The sequence below is a fragment of the Sander vitreus genome, chromosome 16, assembly GCF_031162955.1.
Source record: "Sander vitreus isolate 19-12246 chromosome 16, sanVit1, whole genome shotgun sequence".
NCBI classification, from domain to species: domain Eukaryota; kingdom Metazoa; phylum Chordata; class Actinopteri; order Perciformes; family Percidae; genus Sander; species Sander vitreus.
The window spans coordinates 12,731,999-12,755,270 of NC_135870.1; the positions used below are offsets into that span (position 1 = coordinate 12,731,999).

General features: G+C 39.7%; 1 protein-coding gene across 1 annotated transcript in view; it reads left to right on the forward strand.

Moving 5' to 3' along the window:
• astn2 (astrotactin 2) overlaps positions 1–23,272 on the forward strand; it is a 314,654-nt gene that overhangs the window by 275,769 nt on the left and 15,613 nt on the right. Inside the window, exons 19-20 of the mRNA XM_078271027.1 lie at positions 1,086–1,234; positions 21,942–22,083. Coding sequence (XP_078127153.1) covers positions 1,086–1,234; positions 21,942–22,083 — 291 coding nt within the window. The remainder of the gene's footprint in view (positions 1–1,085; positions 1,235–21,941; positions 22,084–23,272) is intronic.

Sequence of the window (23,272 nt, forward strand, 5' to 3'; positions counted from 1 at the left end):
TACACACTAAAAGTATTGCTTTTTTAAATGGAGTCTGGTGGGTTTAGCGCTAGCAACTGCAGAGCTGTTTCTGGTTAAACAGAAAGGTCTCAAATAGGTTTTAAAGGTCTATCTCTGAAGGGATCCTTTCCATAATGTTGTCAGACACTTAGAATATTAATCCGAGCACTTTTGTGAAGGTAAATACAAGCTAGACAATTGCCCTATTAACTTACATTGTAGCTTGTTTCGCCGCTGCCAACTGCAGCGATCTCGCTTAATACTGGACCAGTTTCAAAGATTGTTGTTCCTATCAGTCACTTAGACACAAAAACATAGCAAAATAAGGTCCAGGTTGCAAAGAAACGGTAGTTACCCTTTAACTCTTTTGCAATACTTTACCAAAAATATGTTGCACAAGTATTGCACAAGTAGTTTGAAATGCTTTTATGGCGGTTTTCGTATTGTTTTGTTTGTGGATTGTGGTTGTGGAATTGGAGAGGACGGGCATGGTGCCACAACCAGAGTTTTGGTCAGGCTTTCCCTGGGCCCATGCTTGCTGGCACGAAAGTGAAGAGTTGCTGCAGCAGCCAAATCTCCAACTCTGGCCAGCTGGAGTCTAAGGCCAGTAAAAACCTGCTGTACTTAATATTGTCTGTGAGGATGAAACCGATTGGCATGCTTTTTATGAAAGAGGGATAACCTACCTCTCTCAGCCATTGTCAAAGACACAGCTGGAGGGCAGGCACAATGGAAATATTGGTCTTTTATCTCTTTTGAAGGATTAAAGAGGAAAAACTGCACAGGGAACACTTCTGGAGAACAGGTGGCATCGGAATGCTGTTTTGTTCAAAGCTGCTGTTTGCCATCCTGTTGTCCAATGATATACTGTATATGTAGAGGTGTGACAGTCTCTACTTTAACATAACAATGACCACATGGGATTCCTACTTATCCATGGGTTTAGGTCCATACTTTGCACACACAGTTTAATTTAAAATTCCAAATGAGGGCAACAGACGTTTGTGGTAACCTTTGATCTCATTGTTGATATTTATTTTATTTCCATGTGTTAAACCTTGTCCTCTCTATGTTGCTTCCATCAGTTTGCGCCTAGCCCCTTACCTGGAGCCCTCAAGCACAATGGTGGCCCTGGAGTGGATGGATGTGGAGCCTCTGATTGGCTGCAAAGTTTCCGACTACATCATCCAGCATAAACGAGTGGAGGATCCTTCGGAGGCCGAGGTCTACACAGGTAGAAAAACTCAATAACAAGCCTGAGTTGATGTACTTTTTCTATCTGTATATATTTGAACAATATGATATGAAGTGAGTTTGTCTGTTGGCTTGTTAATCATCAGACAGTTTTATAAAGATATCTGTTTTTTTCCCCAATGTGTTTGGAACGTCCTCCTTCATGCCACGAACATGCATACTCACATTTATACAAACATACAAATAGTTACACACAAAAATACAAGTACTGAGAAAGAGAATCATTTCTGTATGTTTATCATTTTAGTGGTTTCATTGGCTCTGTTAGGTGACAGTGTTTAGTACCACATATGGGTTTCCCTTTGCTGTCCACAGATGATGAAATTAGGTGGATTAGAGGCTTTACAGTATATTGTCTGTTAGTCTTGTGATAGCCTTGTGTCTAGCTGAATTTGGAAAAGTTTCACAGCATGTTTTAAATGCAAAATTTTTTAAATCAAGCATCTGCTAAGCATAAAATTACAAAGGTTGATAACTAAGATATTTGATGAGTTGATAGAAGGAGTTGAAGTTACAATTTAAGGGAATGAGGTTAAAGTTTTGGTCTGGATACAGAACAGAAGGAAGGGCTTAAACTGAAGATATGAGAAAATGACGTAGAGCAATTTATCAAGTGCCATAAATGGTGCTGACCATTGTGCCGTAGGGCTAGAGAAGTGGTCATGGTTGTGACGACGGCCTGGGGTGAGTCAGAGGAAGGGTGATGGGAAGGAATTTAATAATATTGGAGAAACGAGGTGGTCTGGAAAAAGCCGGTTTTAGTCATTGGGAACTATGGACAGGCCATCCATCACTCCTGGGAGGAGTGCTGATGAAGCGTGGGCACAGCAAGCGAGGAGAGGGTACAGACAGCTAGACACAGGCATGCTGCTGGCAGAGGTGAGGTAGGCAAGGGCAGATGGTGTGGTTGACTCACTCTGCTATGTGCCAGTCACCACTATAAATCATGTCGTAACAGACAGTACGATACAGATTGGAAGATCTAGCATATATCTAACTTAGTTGAGTGCATTGATATGTGTGTGTTTATGATGCTCTTAGAGAGGAGTAGATTATGTTAATTTGCAGGACACTGGCAGAGTATAGGTTCTTCAGTGGAAACATCATGTATTATGAACTGTTTAGGCATACACATATGGATAGCTCCCACTTCCAATACGAATACTGAAAACTGCAGCTATTCAAAACTCTCATTGTTCTCCAAAACGGGGGGAAAAAGATCACTGATACAAACTTGGAAGGTATTACAGGGATCAATTAATGAAATAATAGGGGCCTCTCAAAATGATGAGATCTTGTTCTCTGGGCTCAGCAAATAAAAGCCATAGTGTCATTTTCTCACACTTACTCTGACTTATTTCGAAATTATTGGTAGTATTTGTACTCCCTGCACTCACTGCTGGCTTTTCATTTAAGGACCATCTTTGAGGCACTTACAAGGAAAATAGAAGTCTGTATAATAAAATCCTAAGCTGAGATAAATAAGAAGTCCAGTTTAGCCCTGCTCACCTTGTGGATACAAAGTAACAAACTCATCTAATGCTCTTAAGCTCTAATGTTTTTTTCTCAGCAGTTCTCTTCTTGACTTTCACAGATACACACACACACACACACACACACACACACACACACACACACATGCACACACACACACACACACACACACACACACACACACACACACACACACACACACACACACTCACACACATTCCCCTGAATGTTAAAGCTGCCAGTGAAACAAGTCTTATAATCATTGGCCACTGAGGAGCTCTTATGGAGCAGTTTGGGGATAAATACGTTGCCCGAGGGCATCTTGGTGGTTTTCATGTTTCTCCTTCATTTTCCCTGTTCACATTTTCCAAGACTGTGTGATGATTTGAAGCAGTGAGCTTGAGGTCAAGCCTTCTTCTCCAACATCTAAGGGTAGGTACACACTAAAGGATTATTCAGCTGATTTACAGTAAACTGTATTTGACAATCTAGGCAATCGTAGGGAAAAACCCTAATCCAAAGCTTAGTCAGGGCTGATATTTGGCAATACAGAGCAGTGTAAGGTGTTCAGATTTGATTTTAAAGAGAGAATATTATAGAAAACAAGACATTTTTATGTGAATTGCACCATTTTAACAACTCATGAACTCCCCCAGTTGGATGTCAGACAAGATTGAGCAGTGCCAGCAGTGCTCACAGCTAATCACAGTAGTACGTTTTGAATACAGTACAAACAACATTTTCATTTACTTTCAGAGCTCAGTCTGGAGCATTCAGTAGTCTAGCCTAGAATGAAAAAGGAAAATATAAAATTAGCAAAAAAAGCTGAATAAATATTAAATTTTATTTAAAAAAGGAAAATATTTGGGCAGGCCAGGTCAAAGAGCGATGCCTTGGCTGTAATATGTTGTGGGCCAAAAAAGTACAAAAGAAAGTTCAATGGACATTGCCACTGAAATCAGAAGGCAGATGAGACACAGATCAAGAACATGGTGTGATGGAGAGATGGGACTTTGACCATCAGCAACACCATCAGTAGTAAGGGCACCTGCATCCAGGGGATGGGATTCAGCCACGCCGGCATCCAAAGAAGCTGAGGCTACATCTGCATCTATCGCCAAGTTGAAACACTGCTTCTGGCTGGTGTCTGAGAGAGAGGAAAGATAAACAGACAGCCACACACAGACACTCAGCCATGCTGAGCATGAGTCACACACACAGAGCGCACACATTCAGACATGTATACACTCATACAGATGGCAGACAGAGAGTGAGTGTGAAGATGCACATACTTGGATGCAGCTCTCACTAGGTTCCGAAAGCCATGTTTTGATGTCAGTGCTGTCTAGACTAGGATAGGAGATTATACTGTATCCCTCCTGAGATAGATATTGTTAAGGTCGTTTGACAGTGAGAATAAATCGGTCTTGTTTTTTTTTTAGATTCATCTAATTGGGAGAACACTCTGTGCTACCTGCTTTTATACTGCCGTTGCTTTGTTTCAGGGCTATCCAAGCAACCTTATTAAAAAAATGGATTAGAGGTCAACTTCATTGGGGAGTGTGTTATCAATTAAAGTTGTGTCTGCATATTTTTAATTGGGGAATGTGCACATATGTAATCAAAACTTCTAGTTTAGTGGCATCAAAATGCCCATGTTTAGCCAAATAAGAATATAAAGATATACTACATGAGTTAATGGTTGTATACAGTATGGGAATGTATCTTCGCTTATTCAATTGATAACTTGAGACCTTAAAACTCCCTAGCAACATCAGCAGAGTAAGGTTCATTCACAAATTTCATCACCACTGTGGCCATAAGTTGTTTTTTAAAACCTCCAAATCCCCCATTGTCATTTGCAGTTATCACTGCATATGAGTTGTATCTGTTTTGGAATGCAGTGAGTATTTTAACAAGCTGGGTGACAGTTTTATCCATGTTAATAAGCAGATTCAAATGACGTAATATGCCACCCTTTTGGCTCGGGTTTTTCATCCGTACCAGCTTCCTGCATGAATGGATGCAATCATAGGGTCCTTGAAATCATCATTGAATGGTATCTTCTTCTAAGCTAATATCCATAAATGTTGCTAATGTGACTCCCTCTTGCTTTATGTAAATTATAGAAATTATATTATGCCTTTGCTCATAACATGGAGCTGCGCATTTTCATTCAGTAGGCATCAGTGCTGAGTGGAAAAGTCATGTAGAAGTTTGAGTGTGTTTTTTGGACCTGCCTTCTTAAGTTATAACCCCTCCATCATTATGGTGGGTGGTGTAAGGATCAATCATGTTAGTTCACTGACTGTTGCCTCTAATACTCTAATGCTGCCTAGGCGTCTCCTTGCAATTTGTCAATTGCTTGCTCAGTGTACCTTGGCTTGTATCACAAATGCATCATCATTCATTACATTACAATCATATTTGGCTGTAAACGGAAAAGGACACTATGCCCACATAGGCCAGGACAGGTTGACTTCAACTTGTGTCTTTACTGAAATAATAATGACCTGAAAGTGAAAGCAAGGAGCAAAATAAATTGAGATAATGAAGAAGAGGTTAACGTGTCAAGATCTCATGCTCTTTTTTTCTATCAGCATTGCTTCCTGGAACCTTTCCAACGTCCTTCACATGGCCCCTGAAACCAGGGACGACTAGGTTAAATTTTTCACTTTTTACATCTTTTGTTGACATTTCTCAGCATTCCCTCTCTCTTAAATTGTCTTTGTCCCTCTTTTTTGTATCAGGAAGGCTTTAGAGAGATCAGGTCGTTATTACCCCGGTTCTCTCACATCTGTACAAACTATAGGCTCCTGTCCCTTTGAATCACCCCACTTATTAATGCTGTTTAGAAAAAAAGCAATCTTTTCTTGAAGGCTTCTCCCTGGTCCCTCACAAATCTTGCCTCTGAGGTCAACAGTGACTGCAGGATAGCCTTGCTGCTTTGATGTGCAAGAAGAGCAGCCGAGCCCCTAGTTCATATACAGTTTCTTGTCGCTTATGACATGATGCTCTACTTGCAGCCCAAGTCTGGACCCAGATATGCATGGTTGTAAAGCATGGGAGAGATATATCCACTACCTATGATAAACACCTGAACCATCCCCAATTTTTTACCTTTTTTAACTGGTTGCAATTTCAATTATCTTAATGTTATGAATTGAATAGATACCTTTTAGTAAAATGGAATAACCAGGAACAGCTGACCTGACCAGAAACCCTGAGACTAAAAAAGAATCCGCTCAGTGGGTGTTGTTTTCCATGGCTGTCAGTGCCAAACTAACACCTACAGTGCATCAACAGGCTCCAGTATATTGTTAACTTATTCTCGTGTCCTCACATAAGTACTCTGACATACACCAGGGTTGACGTTAGTGCTCAAATTAGCAGTTAATCACAAGAGGTTATCTGCTTGCAGGCACTTAAAGAAAACCCCCAGAAATAACACATTAGTTGCACTTACCTCTGCCTTCTGTCCTTGAATGCCTACCATTTCCATATAATAAGGACTTCCTTTTTCAGGAATGTGAGCCAAAATGTACCTGGTCAACTTTGTTACGTCCTGACAACCGCTTAAACTCTAATACTGCTGCAACCCCCCGGCTCCTCATGAAAAATGCTGCTATTCTGTTCTGCTGTATACCATAGAGGCTGGGAAGTGTATAGATTCCTTAAATAACTTGAGAAAGTTAGGCACTGCTTTTTTCAATGTGTTATGTTCTGACCCTTGACCTCTTGTACACAAGCATTAATGGGAGACCCAGGGATATATATATATATATAATTATATTTTTTTTAAAGGAATATTAATAATCATTGGAATTATTGAAATAATATGTAATGTTTGATTTGCAGAAATATACATAAATGAAGGTTCTGCCTTGAAACTGTTCTAAGCAATAGGGTAACTAAATAACAGGCCTGTGAAAATATTTATTTGCCAACTAATCAGATATAGCTTTTTGTGTTTGTTTTTTTAATTTTTTAGCCAAGACAATAAATGCTGACCAAGCTGATCATGGAGCACAAGGTTGACAGCTTATAAAGTTTTACCTGTAGTCCCATGTATGCAATTCATAACCATTTCTTTTTTTAAATATTTAGCTACATACATTACTAACTGCATTCTCTTAGAAGCTCTAAACACTCAGAGGACATAGGGGGAAGCCCTGACATCATACAGAGATGGCATCACTAAGGCAACTCATTCTTAACAATGGAAATCATGATAACAACACTCAACCTTACCCTGTAGAACACAGGGATGCTGCCAACCACTCCGTCTGGTCTCTGAAGAGAATCAAGCATTGTTCCACACACATTGTGCATTTGTCAATGCAGTAGGCCCACAGGGAATCAGGCACACACAACTGTGACTTGAGCCGTACAGGGTCAGCAATCATGAACACACCAACAAACATTACTTAATAAAGGTGGGGGATACACACCCAGGGCAGGTCCATTGAGAGGCTGTGATCATCTCGGCTCAGAACAATCAACCCATCCTTTGAGCAAAGTTGAAGGTTGGGACACTGTGACATCAAACAGTCCCCTGAATAGATAAAACAAAACCAAGAATAAGGGTGTGCAGTGAAGGCATAATCGAGTTTGGGGAAGTTTGTGCCAAGGGATCCCTGCCAAGGAACGTGGAACTGCATAGACCAAGATGCAGCCATACAAACTGTCTTCACTAAGATCCACTGAACAGAGCAGGCTAACACATACCATTTTGGAGTGTGTTTAAATTGAAGGAAGAGTGTCCTGCTTGTGAGATACAATCACAAGCCAATTTGCTTTGCTAGGGGATTCCCAAGAACTCCGTGGCCATAGCTGATAAAAACCTGCTGTAAGCTCACTGAGGCTGTGTGCTCAACATAGCACATCGGCAAGTGCGCAGGACACGAGTGATGCAGGAAGTTGAGCCACATCGTCATTGGACGTTGTCTTATTTACAACATCCATCCTGTTTTTGTCACGAAAACTAACAGTAAGGATGAGGGTATTGCAGACACCATTGTTATTGCCAAGATCCAGGTCTTGTGGGTTAGCATAGAAGAAGTCTGAACATGGCTAGTGCCAGATGTACAGATGGGACAGACAGAGATTGATCCCCTATTCCTACAAGGCCAGGAAGGCAACAGAGGCACTGACTCATTGAGATGAAGCCTAGGTAAGAATGAGTTCATACCGGATTGCAGTTAATCGTTTCAACAGGGTGTATTCAAGTGCTTGAAAAAAAGCAGATGCAAAGGTGAGATTTAATGGACATACACAGTCTACAAACATGTTAACTCATCCTGATTGGCAGGCAAATTCTCAGAGGATAATAATTAGGCTAGACCCTGTTAGAGAGCACTGGCTGTGTGAAACAAAACAAAAATTAAAGGAAATCCTGATCATCGGTGGCATTTGAATTTCTTAGCAAAATATTTACCTTTTTTCCCTCCCTGTCTCCTTACTCCTCATGTTGCGAGATATGGAGCAAAAGTGAAATGAAACACTGTAGGTGGTATGTCTGCCTGCCAATATGATTCAACCAAGTGACCAACACTATTAGAAAATCATGATACTCTCGAAACCCTATCTCTAAACAGTATCTACTTGTGTATTGTATGATTCACCGGAAGATGCAGCTATACAAACATATTAATGTGCACATTTATAAAGCAAATAAAATGGTTTTATGGTTGCTTTAATGACTGCAGTTTACTCACCAGTGATGTATAAATCAAAAAATAGATCAAAACAATTAATTAACTACAGTCATTTTCATTATATACCTTTACTGGTGAAGGGAATGTCTGCATCAAGTACCATGTCTTGCTACTATTATGTCCCACATTTAGTTGCTCATTTTATTAGTTTTTCTGTTTTTTCCGTAACAGTTTATAAGAAAGGCCTAAGAAGTTTTGTGTACTGTGTTATACTCTTTCATCTAGTATCTTTCAGACTAATCATTCCTACCCTAAGGGCCTGTGTTAAGTTTATTTTACAAGCTTCTTATCCTCTTCTGATTTCAGTCACATCCGTGATGGTTATGAGTGATCCACATCACTGTGCCTCACATAGGCCTCTAGATGGCACACCAAGGCAGAGACAGCATTCACAGAGAAGCAAGTTAGATAGGCAGTGCTGATGTATTATTGTGGGGCTCAGCATTCCTCTACAGCAATAGGTCAACCAGCTGTGATATGAAAGAAGATATTGAGGAGTACGGATGATATTAAGAAATTTGATAAGAGCATTAAAATGGGCAAATGTGAGAAAATCTCTTGAGGTAGCTTTAATACTTGCAATAGCCAAAAATAAGTGACAAACCAAAAAAGATTAGCAACTAAGTTGTGTAAATGATACTGAATTGACATTTAGAGCATGTCCTTTTAACCTGTGATCAGATTACAAAAACAACCCTCTGAGGATATTTTCAATTCAATTTTATTTATAGTATCAAATCATAAGCGTTATCTCAAGACACTTTACAGATAGAGTAGGTCTAGACCACACTTTGTAATTTACAAAGACCCAACAATTCCAGTAATTCCTACAAGAGCAAGCATTTAGTGCGACAGTGGCGGAGAAAGCTTGGGTGGTGAGGAAAACTTCCTTTTAGGGTGAAATCTCGGACAGACCCAGGCTCTTGGTAGGCAGTGTCTGACGGTGCCAGTTGGGGGTGTTATGAACAGTGGTGATAATAGTCACAATAAATATAAGGGAACTATGACTAGAAATAGTAGTTGTAGTAGTTCATGGCGTAGCAGGGTGTTACAGGGTGTAGCAGGGCACTGCAGGGCATAGCAGGACGTAGCAGGGTGTAGCAGGGCATAGCAGGACAAGGAGCAGGACCATGGCGACAGCTGCAACCATGATTTAGGTGCCACCCTAATCCAAGGAAAACTGCTAGGCGAAAAAACATAAGGACTCTGGGGAATAAGCTCCCCAGAGCTTAGTTAGTAACAAGCATTTCTGGGACATGGATGCACACAGATGGAAAGAGAGAGGAGAGAGGATCTCAGTGTGTCAAAGGAAGTCCCCCGGCAGTCTAAAACTATAACAGCATAATTAAGAGCTGGTGCATGGCCAACCTGAGCTTGTTCTATAAGGGTTGGTAGATGAATCTGACAACTATTAAGAGAAGCAGAGAAGAGAAGGGGTGCCGTGTCTGTAGCGATACACCCTCCACCGCTGGTCTAGGCGAACGCTGCAACTTCTCACTCCCTAATAAGTGCCAATAATAAGGAACTCACTTTGTTACCTAAACATAATACAGCCAGTTAATCAACCTTGCCATTAAAACATCTACTTTAAGCCTGAATGAACACCTTATGACTGTATGGGATTAATTAGTGGCTTACCTACACTATAATGTCATACCATATCTGTAAGCTCTCTTTTCTGTCTATCTCACTGGGAGTTCCGAGAAGAACAAAAATATAAGGGGCCAAAAATGTTAGGAAATTTGTCTAATAAAAGGTTTAACCAAAAGTACCACTTATTGGCTGAATTCAGAATGCTTCTGGGTTCCATCCATCATTACATTTTTACAATCCCTCTATTGTCTCGTCAGCTGCCAATTTGCATGGCTTGTCCTTAAATCACTACAGTTTTGCTGAGGTAACACTTTTTTGTGAATGTTCTAATCAGTGTAGCACTGTGCTTCCCACAACTCTCACACAAATGTACACACTTAGCACTAATTAAAAACCTGTGAGTCTGCGTTGCTTCACCGCTCTATGATACCTGATTTTGTGGCATGGAGAACAACCGAGCGCAGGGAAGAGCTGGAGAATTCCTAGAATTGGAACGAATGAGATTGAATGTGAGAAGACACGGCAAATAATGGGTAGAAAAGTTAAAGAGGAGAGGAAAGACAGATCACAATGTAGAGGAGTGGAAGAGGGATGCAGACAGCAGCAGAGGGTTACACAGCAATGATGTCACCTCATGCTGGCACTGTTGACTGAGATACAGATTAGCCATTTGATCTTTGCCCTTATTTTAGTCCCAATTGCCTCCCAGCTCACACAGCCAGCTTATTGGGATACATGACAGATGGATCTTCCTCTGTTTTACTCTCCTCTTCTGTCACATACATTTCTACTTTCATCATATCCCCCGTTTCTTCCGTGATCAGCGGTATCCCCCACCTCTGTTTATGTACCAGCTCCATTATTGGTTGAGACCAAGAATGTCCCCCAATTCGTCGATAAGCCCTCATTCAAAGAGATTGAATTATATGGAGATAAACAGTGTCCTTGAGCATGGGTGCAGATAACAGATTGGAGTGACACAGCTGACTCTCTTTGTTTTGTTAATTAAAGATGACCTCATCGCTAAAAATGGACGCTGTGCACCTCCTCGTCACGAGCCCGCCATCAGCAGATTGCAGATTGCAGGCAGGGGGCCAAGGGCTTTCTGCATTCCCTTTCCCGTTTTGCTTCCTTTCCTATTATGCCTCTTCACACGCACATTTTTTGTCTCTCATAGGTCTAGACTTTCCTGGTTTCATTTTTTTTGTCCCTCTATCGCTCAGTAACAATTACACTCCCTGTGTCCCTTATGCAGATAAGGACAAATAATGTGAGTTCATGGAACCTCTAACTTACATTGATGGATTTGTGCTGGAATTGTAATTAAGACAAGATGAGGATGTGGCCCCTCAGTGCCTTCCTTTTCATTCATCATAGTGTATGGCCAGGCATTGTGTCTCCATCAGTAATAAGGATAATGATGAGATCTTTGTTTGTAATGAAACATTGGCATAACTCATGGTGGTCTGGACTTGATCTTTGTTGAATTTTGGTGTTGGCTAAAAGTCGACAAGCAACAATTGCTTACCCTACACACTCCACAGAGCCAGCTGAAGCCATCAGAGCCCACCAGTCTTGTGCTACAGCAGGTGGAGGATGGCAGTGCACACCAACCAGTCAATGCAGTACAGCATCACTGTAAGACACAAGCCAACAGCCTGTCATCACCCGCAGGTCTATTCTTAGTGCTAAGTACAGGCCCAGGGGGAGACATAGCCACAGTAAAGGGAACCAGGGGCAGTAAAAACAGACCACACACGGGTCACATCAAAATGGTAGACATGGACCCAGGAGGCCATTAGTCCATGACCAACCACCTGACAATTTCTTGCTATGCAGAAAGGGCAGGGGCAGCCCATTATCAAACAGCACGTCATTCAGCCCGTTTTCAAACAGCACGTCATTTAGCCAGTTGTCAAACCACGTCATTCTCAGGTTCTTGGAACCAGTGTGGCACAAAGTTCTGATGAACAGGCAGGGCATCGACCATGTTCCATTAAATATCAACACTAGCTGCGGTAAGATAGGGCTGTTGATTGTTGTATTGTTCAATATATTTATATTTGATGAGAAAACATTACACCATTGTATGCATGATACAACTTTCAGTTTGACTATCAATGAAATCAATTTGACTATGTTTGTTATGTGACAAATATAATCAAAAAATGATTAATATTTGCAATTTGTGGTTATTGTTGTTCAGCTATGACATAATTTGGACCCTATACCTGTAATATCATAAGTCCACAGAGCTGCAGAAATATAATAGTACTGTGAATGACAGCGAAATTAAATATCAAATTTGTCCTAATTTCCTGATGAAGGTCTAGCAGCGAAACATCACAAACAAATGTATTTTTGCAAGATAGACAGTGTGCGGAAGTTTGTTTTGCATCTCATGGGATAATCCAAAAATGAATTAATCAGTTTTTGCTATTACATCTTCTGAATTTGTTTTACTGTGTTTTTATTCAGACCCATATGTTACATTAGCTTCAATTATCACCTCTTATCTTTGATTAAAACTGGATGAAAACTCAATTATTATGAGCTGGAGGGAAGTTGATTAATTTCAGATAACTGCAAGGCTCTGACGTAATACTCTTATTACTCTTGCAAATGAAGGCGTTATCAAGATGTAAGAGTTCCACCAAACTGTCCATTATATTACCTACTGCTCAACAACAGCATGCCATCTCATCAGTTTATACATTCAGTAAATGTTTTAGAGATACAGCTAATGGGTAGGTGTCGAGAAGCAGTGTTTATTCACTTTGGGAAAGCAACATTGTGTCTGCATGTCTTAGTTAATGTAATTGTCATTGGTTCAAATAAAATTACACACGGTTGCCAATTTGGGAAAAATTCAGTTACTTGATCATCATTACTTGATAACCGGGCCAGGGTTATGATTTTAATTCCCACTAGGGGTAATTGTAATGGATGTTTTCTATATATACTGTATTTGTTTACATTTCTCTCAAACTGATTCTCTGAATCTTTTTTTTGCCAACATGATGTTGACATTTTTGTTTTTAGTGAAATGCCTCAACAACTATGGAATAGGTTGCCATTAAATTTGGTACCAATATCCATGGGGCCCAGAGGATACATCTTAATGACTGTGTTGATCCCCTGACTTTTCAAAGTCAGAAGGTCAAAGTATTCCCGTGAAATATTTACTAGATGGGATGGCACAACATTTTGCATTGTACAGACATTCATTGTTCTCAGACAATTAATGATAATTAATGATGATTTTGAAAGACATGTCTGGACAAGTACTTGATAGATTGCCATGGAATTAGGTACATATGTTTATTTTGCCACCCAGATGACTTACAATAACTTTGATGTTCCTTTAAGTTCTTATCTAGCGTCATTAACAGACAACACATTTTGTAATTGCATAATACTTTGGTTTTGCCCAAATACCAGCATAACTAATGGCATTCCCTACATCATGTTCAGTGCTGATTAGTGAATGTTAGAATGCTAACATGCTAGACTAAAATGGTAGATATGGTGTACAGTATACCTCCATCAGCATGTTAGCATTCCAGTTTTAGCATTAAGCCAAAAGCATAATTGTGCTGAAGTATAACTTCACAAAGCCCCTAGCATGGCTATAGACTCTTGGTCTTTTACATGCTACTTCTGGATTACAGAATCAGAGAACAAGTAGAGAACAGTCTTGTTATGTTGTTATGCAGATGATATGCAGCTGTACCTTTCAGTCAAGAAGAAAAAGCCATTGTTCTGAGCAATGGTTAGGATATCAATATGTGCAAGAGCAGTATGATCTTGTAAATCTTGTCTCAAGACTTCACTTTATTTTGTTTGCATCCCTGTTGTTTTATTTGTTATTTATTTTTGATATTTATTGATTTGTGTATATAACAACCAACACATACTTATTACACAACACTTACTTTGTAATGGCACAAGGACAGTTCAAATTGAGTTTATGTCCGTATAACGGCAATGCAAAATGTACCTAAAATGAACACATAATTCCATTCCAATCTATTTAAGCCATCTCTCTTAAATCATAAAAAAACAGTTTTCATAAATGAATTATGTATCTTTCTGCCAGCACAGTGCCTCAGCAGGGCTGTCCAAAGGGATGTCCTTCTTCCTGATTAGAAAAACTTTCAACAATTATGTGCAACTCAACCTGCTTGGAGAAATCTATTTCCCACAGTGCTTTGTTCCACCTCTACATATCTGCTGGATGACGTTGGTAAATCCCCATAACTCAATTGCAACCCCCCCGCCCACACTTTTTCTTTTACCTTGAATTTCCTGCCATAGGTGGCATTATGTGACATTTGGTTCCATGTGACAGTTCGTGTGTACCTGTTTAGTGTGTGTGTGTGTGTGTGTGTGTGTGTGTGTGTGTGTGTGTGTGTGTGTGTGTGTGTGTGTGTGTGTGTGTGTGTGTGTGTGTGTGTGTGTGTGTGTGTGAGAGAGAGAGAGAGAGAGCGAGAGAGAGGAAGGGAGGAAGGTGACGTTGTGGAGGCTCCGTGTAGGGAGTGGAGGGTTGAGTGCTGACAGTTTAACAGAAGAGGCCCCTAGCAGGTTTGGCAGCCCACAGGAAATATAAAGCTTGTGATTTGTTTGTTAATATAAAGCTTGTGTTTTATTTGTTTAAAAAGAGTCCACTGTGCAATTGCCTGGACTGATAATAGGTTGACATAGAGAGAGAGAGACAAAGTAAAACAGAGGGGAGAAAGAGGGTAGTTAGAGGACAAACAGAAATGTGATTTGAGAAAGAAAAGGAGAGGATGAACTGAATATATATAATTCATATAGAAAATGTTGTTTCTGATGCACTGAACTTTGCACAACTTGTGAACCCAAATGTTTCCAAATGTCCAAGACTAATGTCAAATTAAACTTTTTTATTAAATGGAATACATTTTTTCTGGTATGATGCAAATATTATGCACAAAATAACAAAAGAAATTATAAAAACCAACTTAACATTTTGTAGTATAGTAATTTAACTTTTGATTATCTAGTGAACTAAAGTTTACAATTGTGCAAAAGGATAGGAAATTGTAACAAAAACAATAACACATTACCTGTTTGAAATGCACTGACAGCTATAATTTATACGTACATTAAAGAATAATTACATTACTGCATTCACTCACTGTATAGAAATGTACATAACATTCATACATCATTTATAAATCTAGGAACAGTCCTTCCAGAAAAATGCAAAGTTTTTTTGTGTTTGTTGTAGGCAAAAATCCTTGATTATGCAGCATGTTTTCTTAAAAAATGCGATTGAATATGCAGGATATTTATGCAATTTTATGCGATGAAATTGCGGGAACTTGCAAAAATTGCGGGAACTTGCAAAAATTGCAGGAACTTGCAAAAATTGCAGGAACTTGCAAAAATTGCAGGAACTTGCAAAAACTGCGGTTTCATCGTGGCTTCATCGCAGGGTTTGCAGCTTTTCGATGATGTTCACGTCGCGTAATTACGTCACTTCATAACGTTACCATGGCAGCATGGGAAAATGACTGCTCTTGTGTGAAGTAAATGCAACATTTTTCAACTTTCTGCTAAGATATATGTGACTTTTTTTGTAACGAAAATGCAGGGATTATGAAATCATGCAAGCCCTGCATATTTTGCGCGGAAATCTGCAATTTATGCGGCGAAAGTGCGGCGTATTTGAAAAAATGCGGCCCCCGCATAAATATGCGGACTTTGGCGATCGCATAATCGCGTTTTTCTGGAGGGACTGTAAGAAGGTGCAAGAACAGTGCCTTGCTACAGTGTTTTTTCTTCAGCTACATTCCCTCACATTTCCTCTTTGAGCAGAAAAAAAGTCCTATGTGTGAACCCACTGACCCTAGGAATTTATACACACACACATACATACACACACACACACACACACACACACACACACACACACACACACAGCTAATGGCTGAGGCAATTACACTGTGCCTGAATTCAGAGACAAAATTGAAATTAAATGTCGGTGGTAACAGTATAGGAAGTCTGGCTTCCTTCCAACATCAGACGAAATGCCACCATGTACACACCTGTCTCCACACCCTGCCACAAAAGGACAAACAAGGTGAACATGTATTGTATACATGTCCATTGTGTATGTGTGTGTTAGTTTATAATCCTACTCTTGTGTTTCAGTAGTTCAACTTTCTGTTCACTCTTTGTTATTGCCCTTTCCCTTGTGTTTTGTTATGTGCCAGGGTTTATTGAGAGGGGTTTTCCTTGTCGTCTTTGATAATTTGGGTGAGTCTGGGTCAGGGACTGTTGCTGTTGTGCACCCGCATAGCCCTTGGAGACGTTGTATATGATATTGGGTCCATACAAATAAACTTGACTTGACTTGTTGGCAACTACATCATAGTTACGAGGCCTGTTTGTATTTGAATCACAGCGGTTCTCTCTGTATGCTGTCTGTCAACCGGTCTTGTCATGTTCCCATGATTTGCTATTATTTGTTCCCATTTCTGCTTACCAGAAAGGTCACCTGGCATTTACCATGAGGTTTAAATCGCCATGTAAGCTGGAGAACACGCAAAATGGCTTTTACCGTAATAGAATTTTGGGGGCCTTAATTTTTGCCAGCTGTGTGCTGTTTTGGCTTCGGTATTGAAAGAAATGTTGACGGACCACAGGCCTACCCGTGAGGAACCCCTCAGAAGGGTAGAACCATTAATGCTGCTTCTGGGTGGTTTTTGATATCATATTCTAGAGTTAATGGATTTCATTTAGAGTATAATTACCTAATTCTAGATTGGTACGCAGCACTTAAAAGCTACCACCTTGGAGGCAGTAGATGATTGAAGGTCCTCAGTAGAAATTAGCAAACTTCCACAGACATAGCAATACATCTGTGCCAACAGCTTGTAAAAACACTTCCAGTTTAGCAGTTGAGTCATACCATCATTTTGCATGTGTGAACAATCCACATGCGATTCATCGCCCCGTGTCATTTCCTCACCCCAGTCTCTGCTCCCTCAGATGCATACACACTCCACCCCTCTTTCTCATCTCTCCTCTTGTGTGATACTGAATGAAAGCAGGTATCTTCTTTCTACTCTCTCAAATGTAAGACTGTAGTAAGCAGGAGGGTCAAGGTGTTAATAAAGGAAATATGTTAAATTAAACCAGGGCTACACCAAATTCAGGTATAAGTTTTGAGGCAGTGAGTGATAAATACAAATATTTATTAGTAAGTCCAGTTTTAGCGTATTGTCTTTGTAAGGGATTGTAAGAACGTGCTGCTGATTAATAAACTGTTGATATAAAGCACGTGTTGCTGGAATTTCCTCTTTCTCCACTTTGAATCAAGCAGCAGCTTGATTATGAGAGATATACAGTGAGACCACTGCCATATGTTCAAAACTCAAAGCCAAGTTTTTAAAAGATTAAAACATAGTTTAGTTCAAATATTGAGAAATAATTTCTCAAGATTTTGTGTTCAAGGTTCTGCAGTTGTAAGATCTGACAAAACAATTCTGTCTTCCTGTTTGACCACTTTGTCTTAAGAAAAGAAATGAATGCTCGTAAATAATGTTTGCTTACAGTATTCATGCCTTTCACCACTCTCAAGGGACCAGCACCGTCTGCCAGTGTTCTCATGTAGGATCACTTTGCAACTTCAGGTGGTGTCACCTTGTATTTAATGTCTCTTAAATCAGTAGGGAGATTTCTTAAAGTTACTTATTCTGCATTTCACATAAAACCTGCTGTTGTGTGATGTGTGTTTTTCTTTTATAATGACATTTTGTATAATTCCTTGTAAAACAACTGTCCTGTTTTCTTTTATGTTAGTTTAGAATGTTTCAGTATTACATTCTCATTACTTTCAACTGGTTGCTTCTTGCAAACTGACATTTGCACATAGAAAAGGACTGCATCAGCCCCTTTACTGTGTGCACATGATGGTACATTGTGTACCCCCACTAAGCCTGCGTATTGGTCTGATATTTATGTTATTGCATAACCGTTTATAGCTTTCAGATGGCTCTGTTTAAAGAGGGTTTGACCCATGGAATGTGTGGTAGAGTTTGCTAGGTAAGGGTATATGATTGTAAAGGAACTAAAACACATTCTGTGTTCTCCTGCTGAGTACTTAAATTGATAATTATACAGTAAGCCACTGGAGAGCCACCGAAGACCAGACCAAAGGAATTTGTCTTTTGTTTAGTCTTCCAGATAGATTAAAGTTACTTAAGCACTTCCTCGTGTTGTAAGTGGTCTATTCACACTGTACATGCAATGTCCAATTATGACACTTTGCCTCATGTAGCTAAACTAAGCTCATGATGCTCCTCTGTATTTATGCATGTGGGATACATAACATCTTTGTAACTCTGTTAGTAAACATGGATATTGTCATTGCAAGTTTGTTTTGGACCCAAACTGATAAAGAACAGTGTTGTAAATTAACTACAATATAAACACTATGATCAACACATTTTATAATGGCATAAGGGCTTTGTGTTCCTAGATTCTTGACCACTAGGGGATATTTTCGAAAGATGAAATTAAAGACTCAGTAACTCAGTAAGTTGTTATGCTCACATCTTTGTCACATCCAGGGTCATCATTTATGGGTAGGGTTAAATAAATAAAATTTTAGCTAAAAAATTTTTTTAACTTTAGTCACAACAGAAAACATCTTTGTTTGAGTTGGGAGTTTAAGTCAGGTTGTCTAAATTTATAGTAAGACAAATGTATACACCTATCCAGCATCTTTGTCGCAACGTTTTTTGCTTTCCATTGTGTTTCATCAAAACACTGTCACTTTCCACAAGCCTCTTTCACCTATCACCCGTGTAATTATGCAATGCTCAGGTACAGGTCCAATAAGGTTGTGTTAATAGGCATGCCACACATATCTAAAGACATCTGAATACAGATTCACCTTGAGCTAGCCATGCAGGCAGAATGCATCAATTCTTTTCTACCCTCCTGTCCTTTTGCCTCCTGTTTTTGTTCTTGTTGTCTAAAGTCCTCTTGGAGATGTGTACACTGTTCTGTCAACATATGTGTTTGTTTATTTGTCTACGGGCTACATTTTTAATTGGCCTGTAGTAAAGAAACTTCTGACCCAGCAATGAAAAGTTATACCCATTGGTATATAGCCCCACTCTCTATGCTGATGAGTCTGTATGTCTGCCATTTGTTTTTTGCAATTCTGGATTATTTTATAATCACTTACATCAACTCACTGCTACTAAAACACAAGTCGTTGCTCCTGACCTGTACTGTAGTCACGCATCAGCTCCTTGATTTATTCTGATTATCAAAACATCCATTGAAATCATTATTTCTCTCCATGACCACATCTAAAATCATAAAACTTAAGAGAACACACTGTCCTTTTTCCATTCCTCTCTCATTGTTTCTCTTTCTCTCTTGACCTAGTTTTTCCTCGTTATGTACCTTTTTCTACTCTACGCTGTATTTGGAGCGGTCTTTTTCTACCTTTATCAAGTGGCAGAAATCTGGCTTTCAATTGGCATTCCTCTCGTAGTTGTTTGCAATAAAAGGTGGGGGGATAGACTTGAAAGGCAGAATGAATGCAGACCAAATCAGGTCAACAATAATCTTAAATAGAACATTACCAATAATTTCTGACAGAGATTGAGTGGTCTGCTAGGGATAATTAATTGTTCCACCAAATTATTTTTTAAAAGTTATTAGGATAGTGAACATAGCACAAAACTTTGGTTCAGAAATCTGAATCAGTGCAGTTGGCACTAAGTGACTAAAAAGTTGATCTAAATGAAAACACTGAGCCAGGTTGCCCATGCACAGTACCAAGCTATAAGATACTGATATAAGGAATTTGATCACACCTTAACAGTTTTCAGTTTAGTGGAGTCATATTGAGTGTCAGAAACCTCCAGACAAATCAAATATGTGAGTGTGCAGCTTTTGGACAATACAATCTGATGTGAAACACTGGATCCAATATCACCATTGAAATTAGAGATGTTCCGATACCATTTTTTGCTTCCCGATACCGATTCCGATACCTGAACTTGCGTATCTGCCGATACCGAGTACTGAGCCAATACCAGTGTGTCATCTATTTTATTATGTTTTAACAACTGTATACTACTATCCCTGTATGGATGTGATATGATTTCTATCTTTGTTGTCGGTCTGGCTCAGGTTAAACTCTTTGTTAAACATGAACAAACACAAACAATGAATGCCACAGAACTTTCTTTTATTATCCAGTTTGACAGTCAGTTATAACGGAAAAAGAACATAAATAAACTACTTTAACGTAGATTTTAGGGCTTTATTACGTGGTATCAGATCGGTGCATGAACTCCAGTACTTCCTGATACCGATACCAGCATTTTAGGCAGTATCGGAGGCAATACCGATACTGGTATCGGTATCGGAACATCTCTAATTGAAATAAATCTAGCCTTCACCTTCAATTCAGCTAATTTTCTGTAATTAGTTTGTTAATAGGCTATGTTCTAATATTGACCTCATTTATACTGAAATTGGACATAATGTAAAACATCTGGCTTCTTAATGTCCTGTTGACAAACCAAAATGATCTGTCTGTTTAATAAATAGTTTTCACTTGTACCCAAAGATTAGCTCAACATATTTAAACACTGTATGCAGGTGGTCTTGGGGTTTGAGATAGTTGAAATAATAAGCTATGAAAGTTTGGGCTGATGTAATTTGCTTATCCTAAACGGTAAACAACTTGGGAGTTCAAAGTTGAAATGTAAAGCACAAACATATTCCATAAGGGATTGGTCCAACATTTTGACAAAAAAACTGCATCTGCTTATTTAAACATACAGTACTGATATTGATATTGACAACTTCTTTTGCAGCTTTAAGCAGGTTTCAACAACAAAATAATGTTTTAAAAAGGTAAGACCTTCGAAAGAGCAACCCTGTAACAGTGCAGGAATGTGTTTGGGGGAAACCTATACACAGAGCGCTTTCTGTAAAAAGGTCAAATCATTCATTCGTGCAGTTCTTTTTCCTCTCTTCTGCAACCTTTTCTTACCATCCCCTTGTGCCCTACCAGCCGGACTTACTCTCTGGGTTTATAAGTTGGCCCATGTATCATAAGCTAAAACTAAGCTGCCCTTTACCTCTTGTAGAAATAGTTGGAAATCCAACCGTTTGAGAGCTTTTAAACTATTTTGACAGCTCCCTCTTTTTTCCATCACCCCCATAGTACTGGAAACTGGCATAGTGTATGTGTGTATCTAAAGGAACAAATGTGCGTCGCTCGCCTTTCCCGTAAGCTGACATGAAAGATATTTCACAACTTGTGAAGTAGTGTTTTGTGAGACGCCAGGGTGCTCAGAGAGATATCATTGTAGCAGTACCATGTGCCCATTAAAGAACGAAATCCTGTTTTCTTACAGTTCTGTAATGTAGTGTGTATGGGCTGCTGCCATCAAAAAGTCATATTTAATTTAACCTCAGGCTTGGTGCTGGTGAAATGACTCCCTCCGGACCCCAGAGGTGAAACTAACAACACCAGAGTCAAATGGCACAATCTTTGATAAGGAAAGAGCTTTCCTTAATGTAAAAATTCAATCATGACTAACTTTATGTTGTGCACCATTGTTTTTCCTGTGTTGAAACATGTGGTGGAACCAAAACATGTGGTGTTGTTTTGTTTAACTAAGAACAATAGATAAAAGATAATGTTGAAAGATAAGTTTGGCTTTTTTCCTTCTTTTTTGGCCAAAAATATGACAGATGGTAAAACACTAGAAATAACATTGTCAAAGTGACCTTGTTGTAAGATTTTCTTTTTTGGTTTCTCTCCTTCATTTAATTGTTTCTTTCTTTTTTACTTCAATTTCATCTCTCTACTAGGTGAAGTTCTGAGCATGGTGGATGATCTGTTCGCTGGTTTGGGTTCATCCTGTGTTGTTGCCGGGAAGAGAGCTGGAGACCATCCTCACTCTATGCTATACTCGGTGGTCTTCAAGTGCCTGGAACCTGACAGTCTTTACAAGTAAGTCTACTGATGCCCTTTGCCAAGTTTTCCAAGTCAGTTGAATAACAGATTTATTGTGGCTGTTTATTCGTTCACTGTATTAATAAACATGAGTCATAAATTGTGTTGTGTTGTATTTAATGCAGACATAGCTTTTTGCACTAACATAAGGTTTTTGCACTAACATAAGGTTTTTGCACATGTTTGAAGTATGGTGGGCGGGGGGTTCTGTGACCCTGTGAGCTGTGCTGTGGAGCTGGGTCTACCAAGGTATGTCGGTCCCAAGTAAGGGTCTAGACTAAGACTTCCAAATGTCTATATAGTCAGCATCTACAAAAAGAGCATCCTCACCCACAGTAGGGAAACCAGTGTCCCAGCCTGGAGCCAGGACACCTTTCAGGTAAATGCTTGGAGGCCGGACCTGTATTCACTATTCACAGAACTAGAATGAAACTTCCGGATAATGGTCGGACTACCTCTTTTTCCAGAGTTGCCAGAAATCCATGATCAACTTTGTACTTATATCAAAACCGACATTATATTAAGGCAGCTGCTTGTAGGTGTAGCCAAAGGCCATCATGGTATGCAGCAACTGGAGATCCTGTTGGTGGACATCTGCGGTGAGGAAAACTGTCAAGCCAAAGAAGGAGCGTATTAGACTTGGTTAGCCCAGGGGACTCCTTACTCAGTGGTCAGGTTCCAGGAAGCCTAAAGTAGTGCAGCTTTTGTGGTCTCTCGAGCAAATGTGTGGAAGGAGTTTGGCGAGGCCTTGGAGAGGGACTTTTGTTTGGCTTCATCAAGGTTATGGCAAACCATGACACAATTTAGGAAGCGGAGGCAGGGCCTCACCAAGGCAGTTTTCAGCAGAGAAGAACTGCTGACCTTGATTTTGAGGAACTCCTGCTTTCAGTGGCAAGGTGCCAGGGGTGGTGGAGATTTTCCATGAAATTCTAAAGGCTCTTGATATAGTCAGGTTGCAGGCTTGGACCCAAGTGCAGGAAGGCGAGGAATGTGCAGCAGTTTGAAATAATAATTTAATGAGAACACAAAGTGACTTACAAACATGTAAGCTGAGCAGGTGAGTAAATCCAGAAAAACAGGAACACAGAAGGAACGGGTAAAAATCCAGGAGCACAAAAACACAATAAAACGCAGGACGGAACTCTTCACAAAAGACAGACGATGAATGACAAATGACAATCAACCA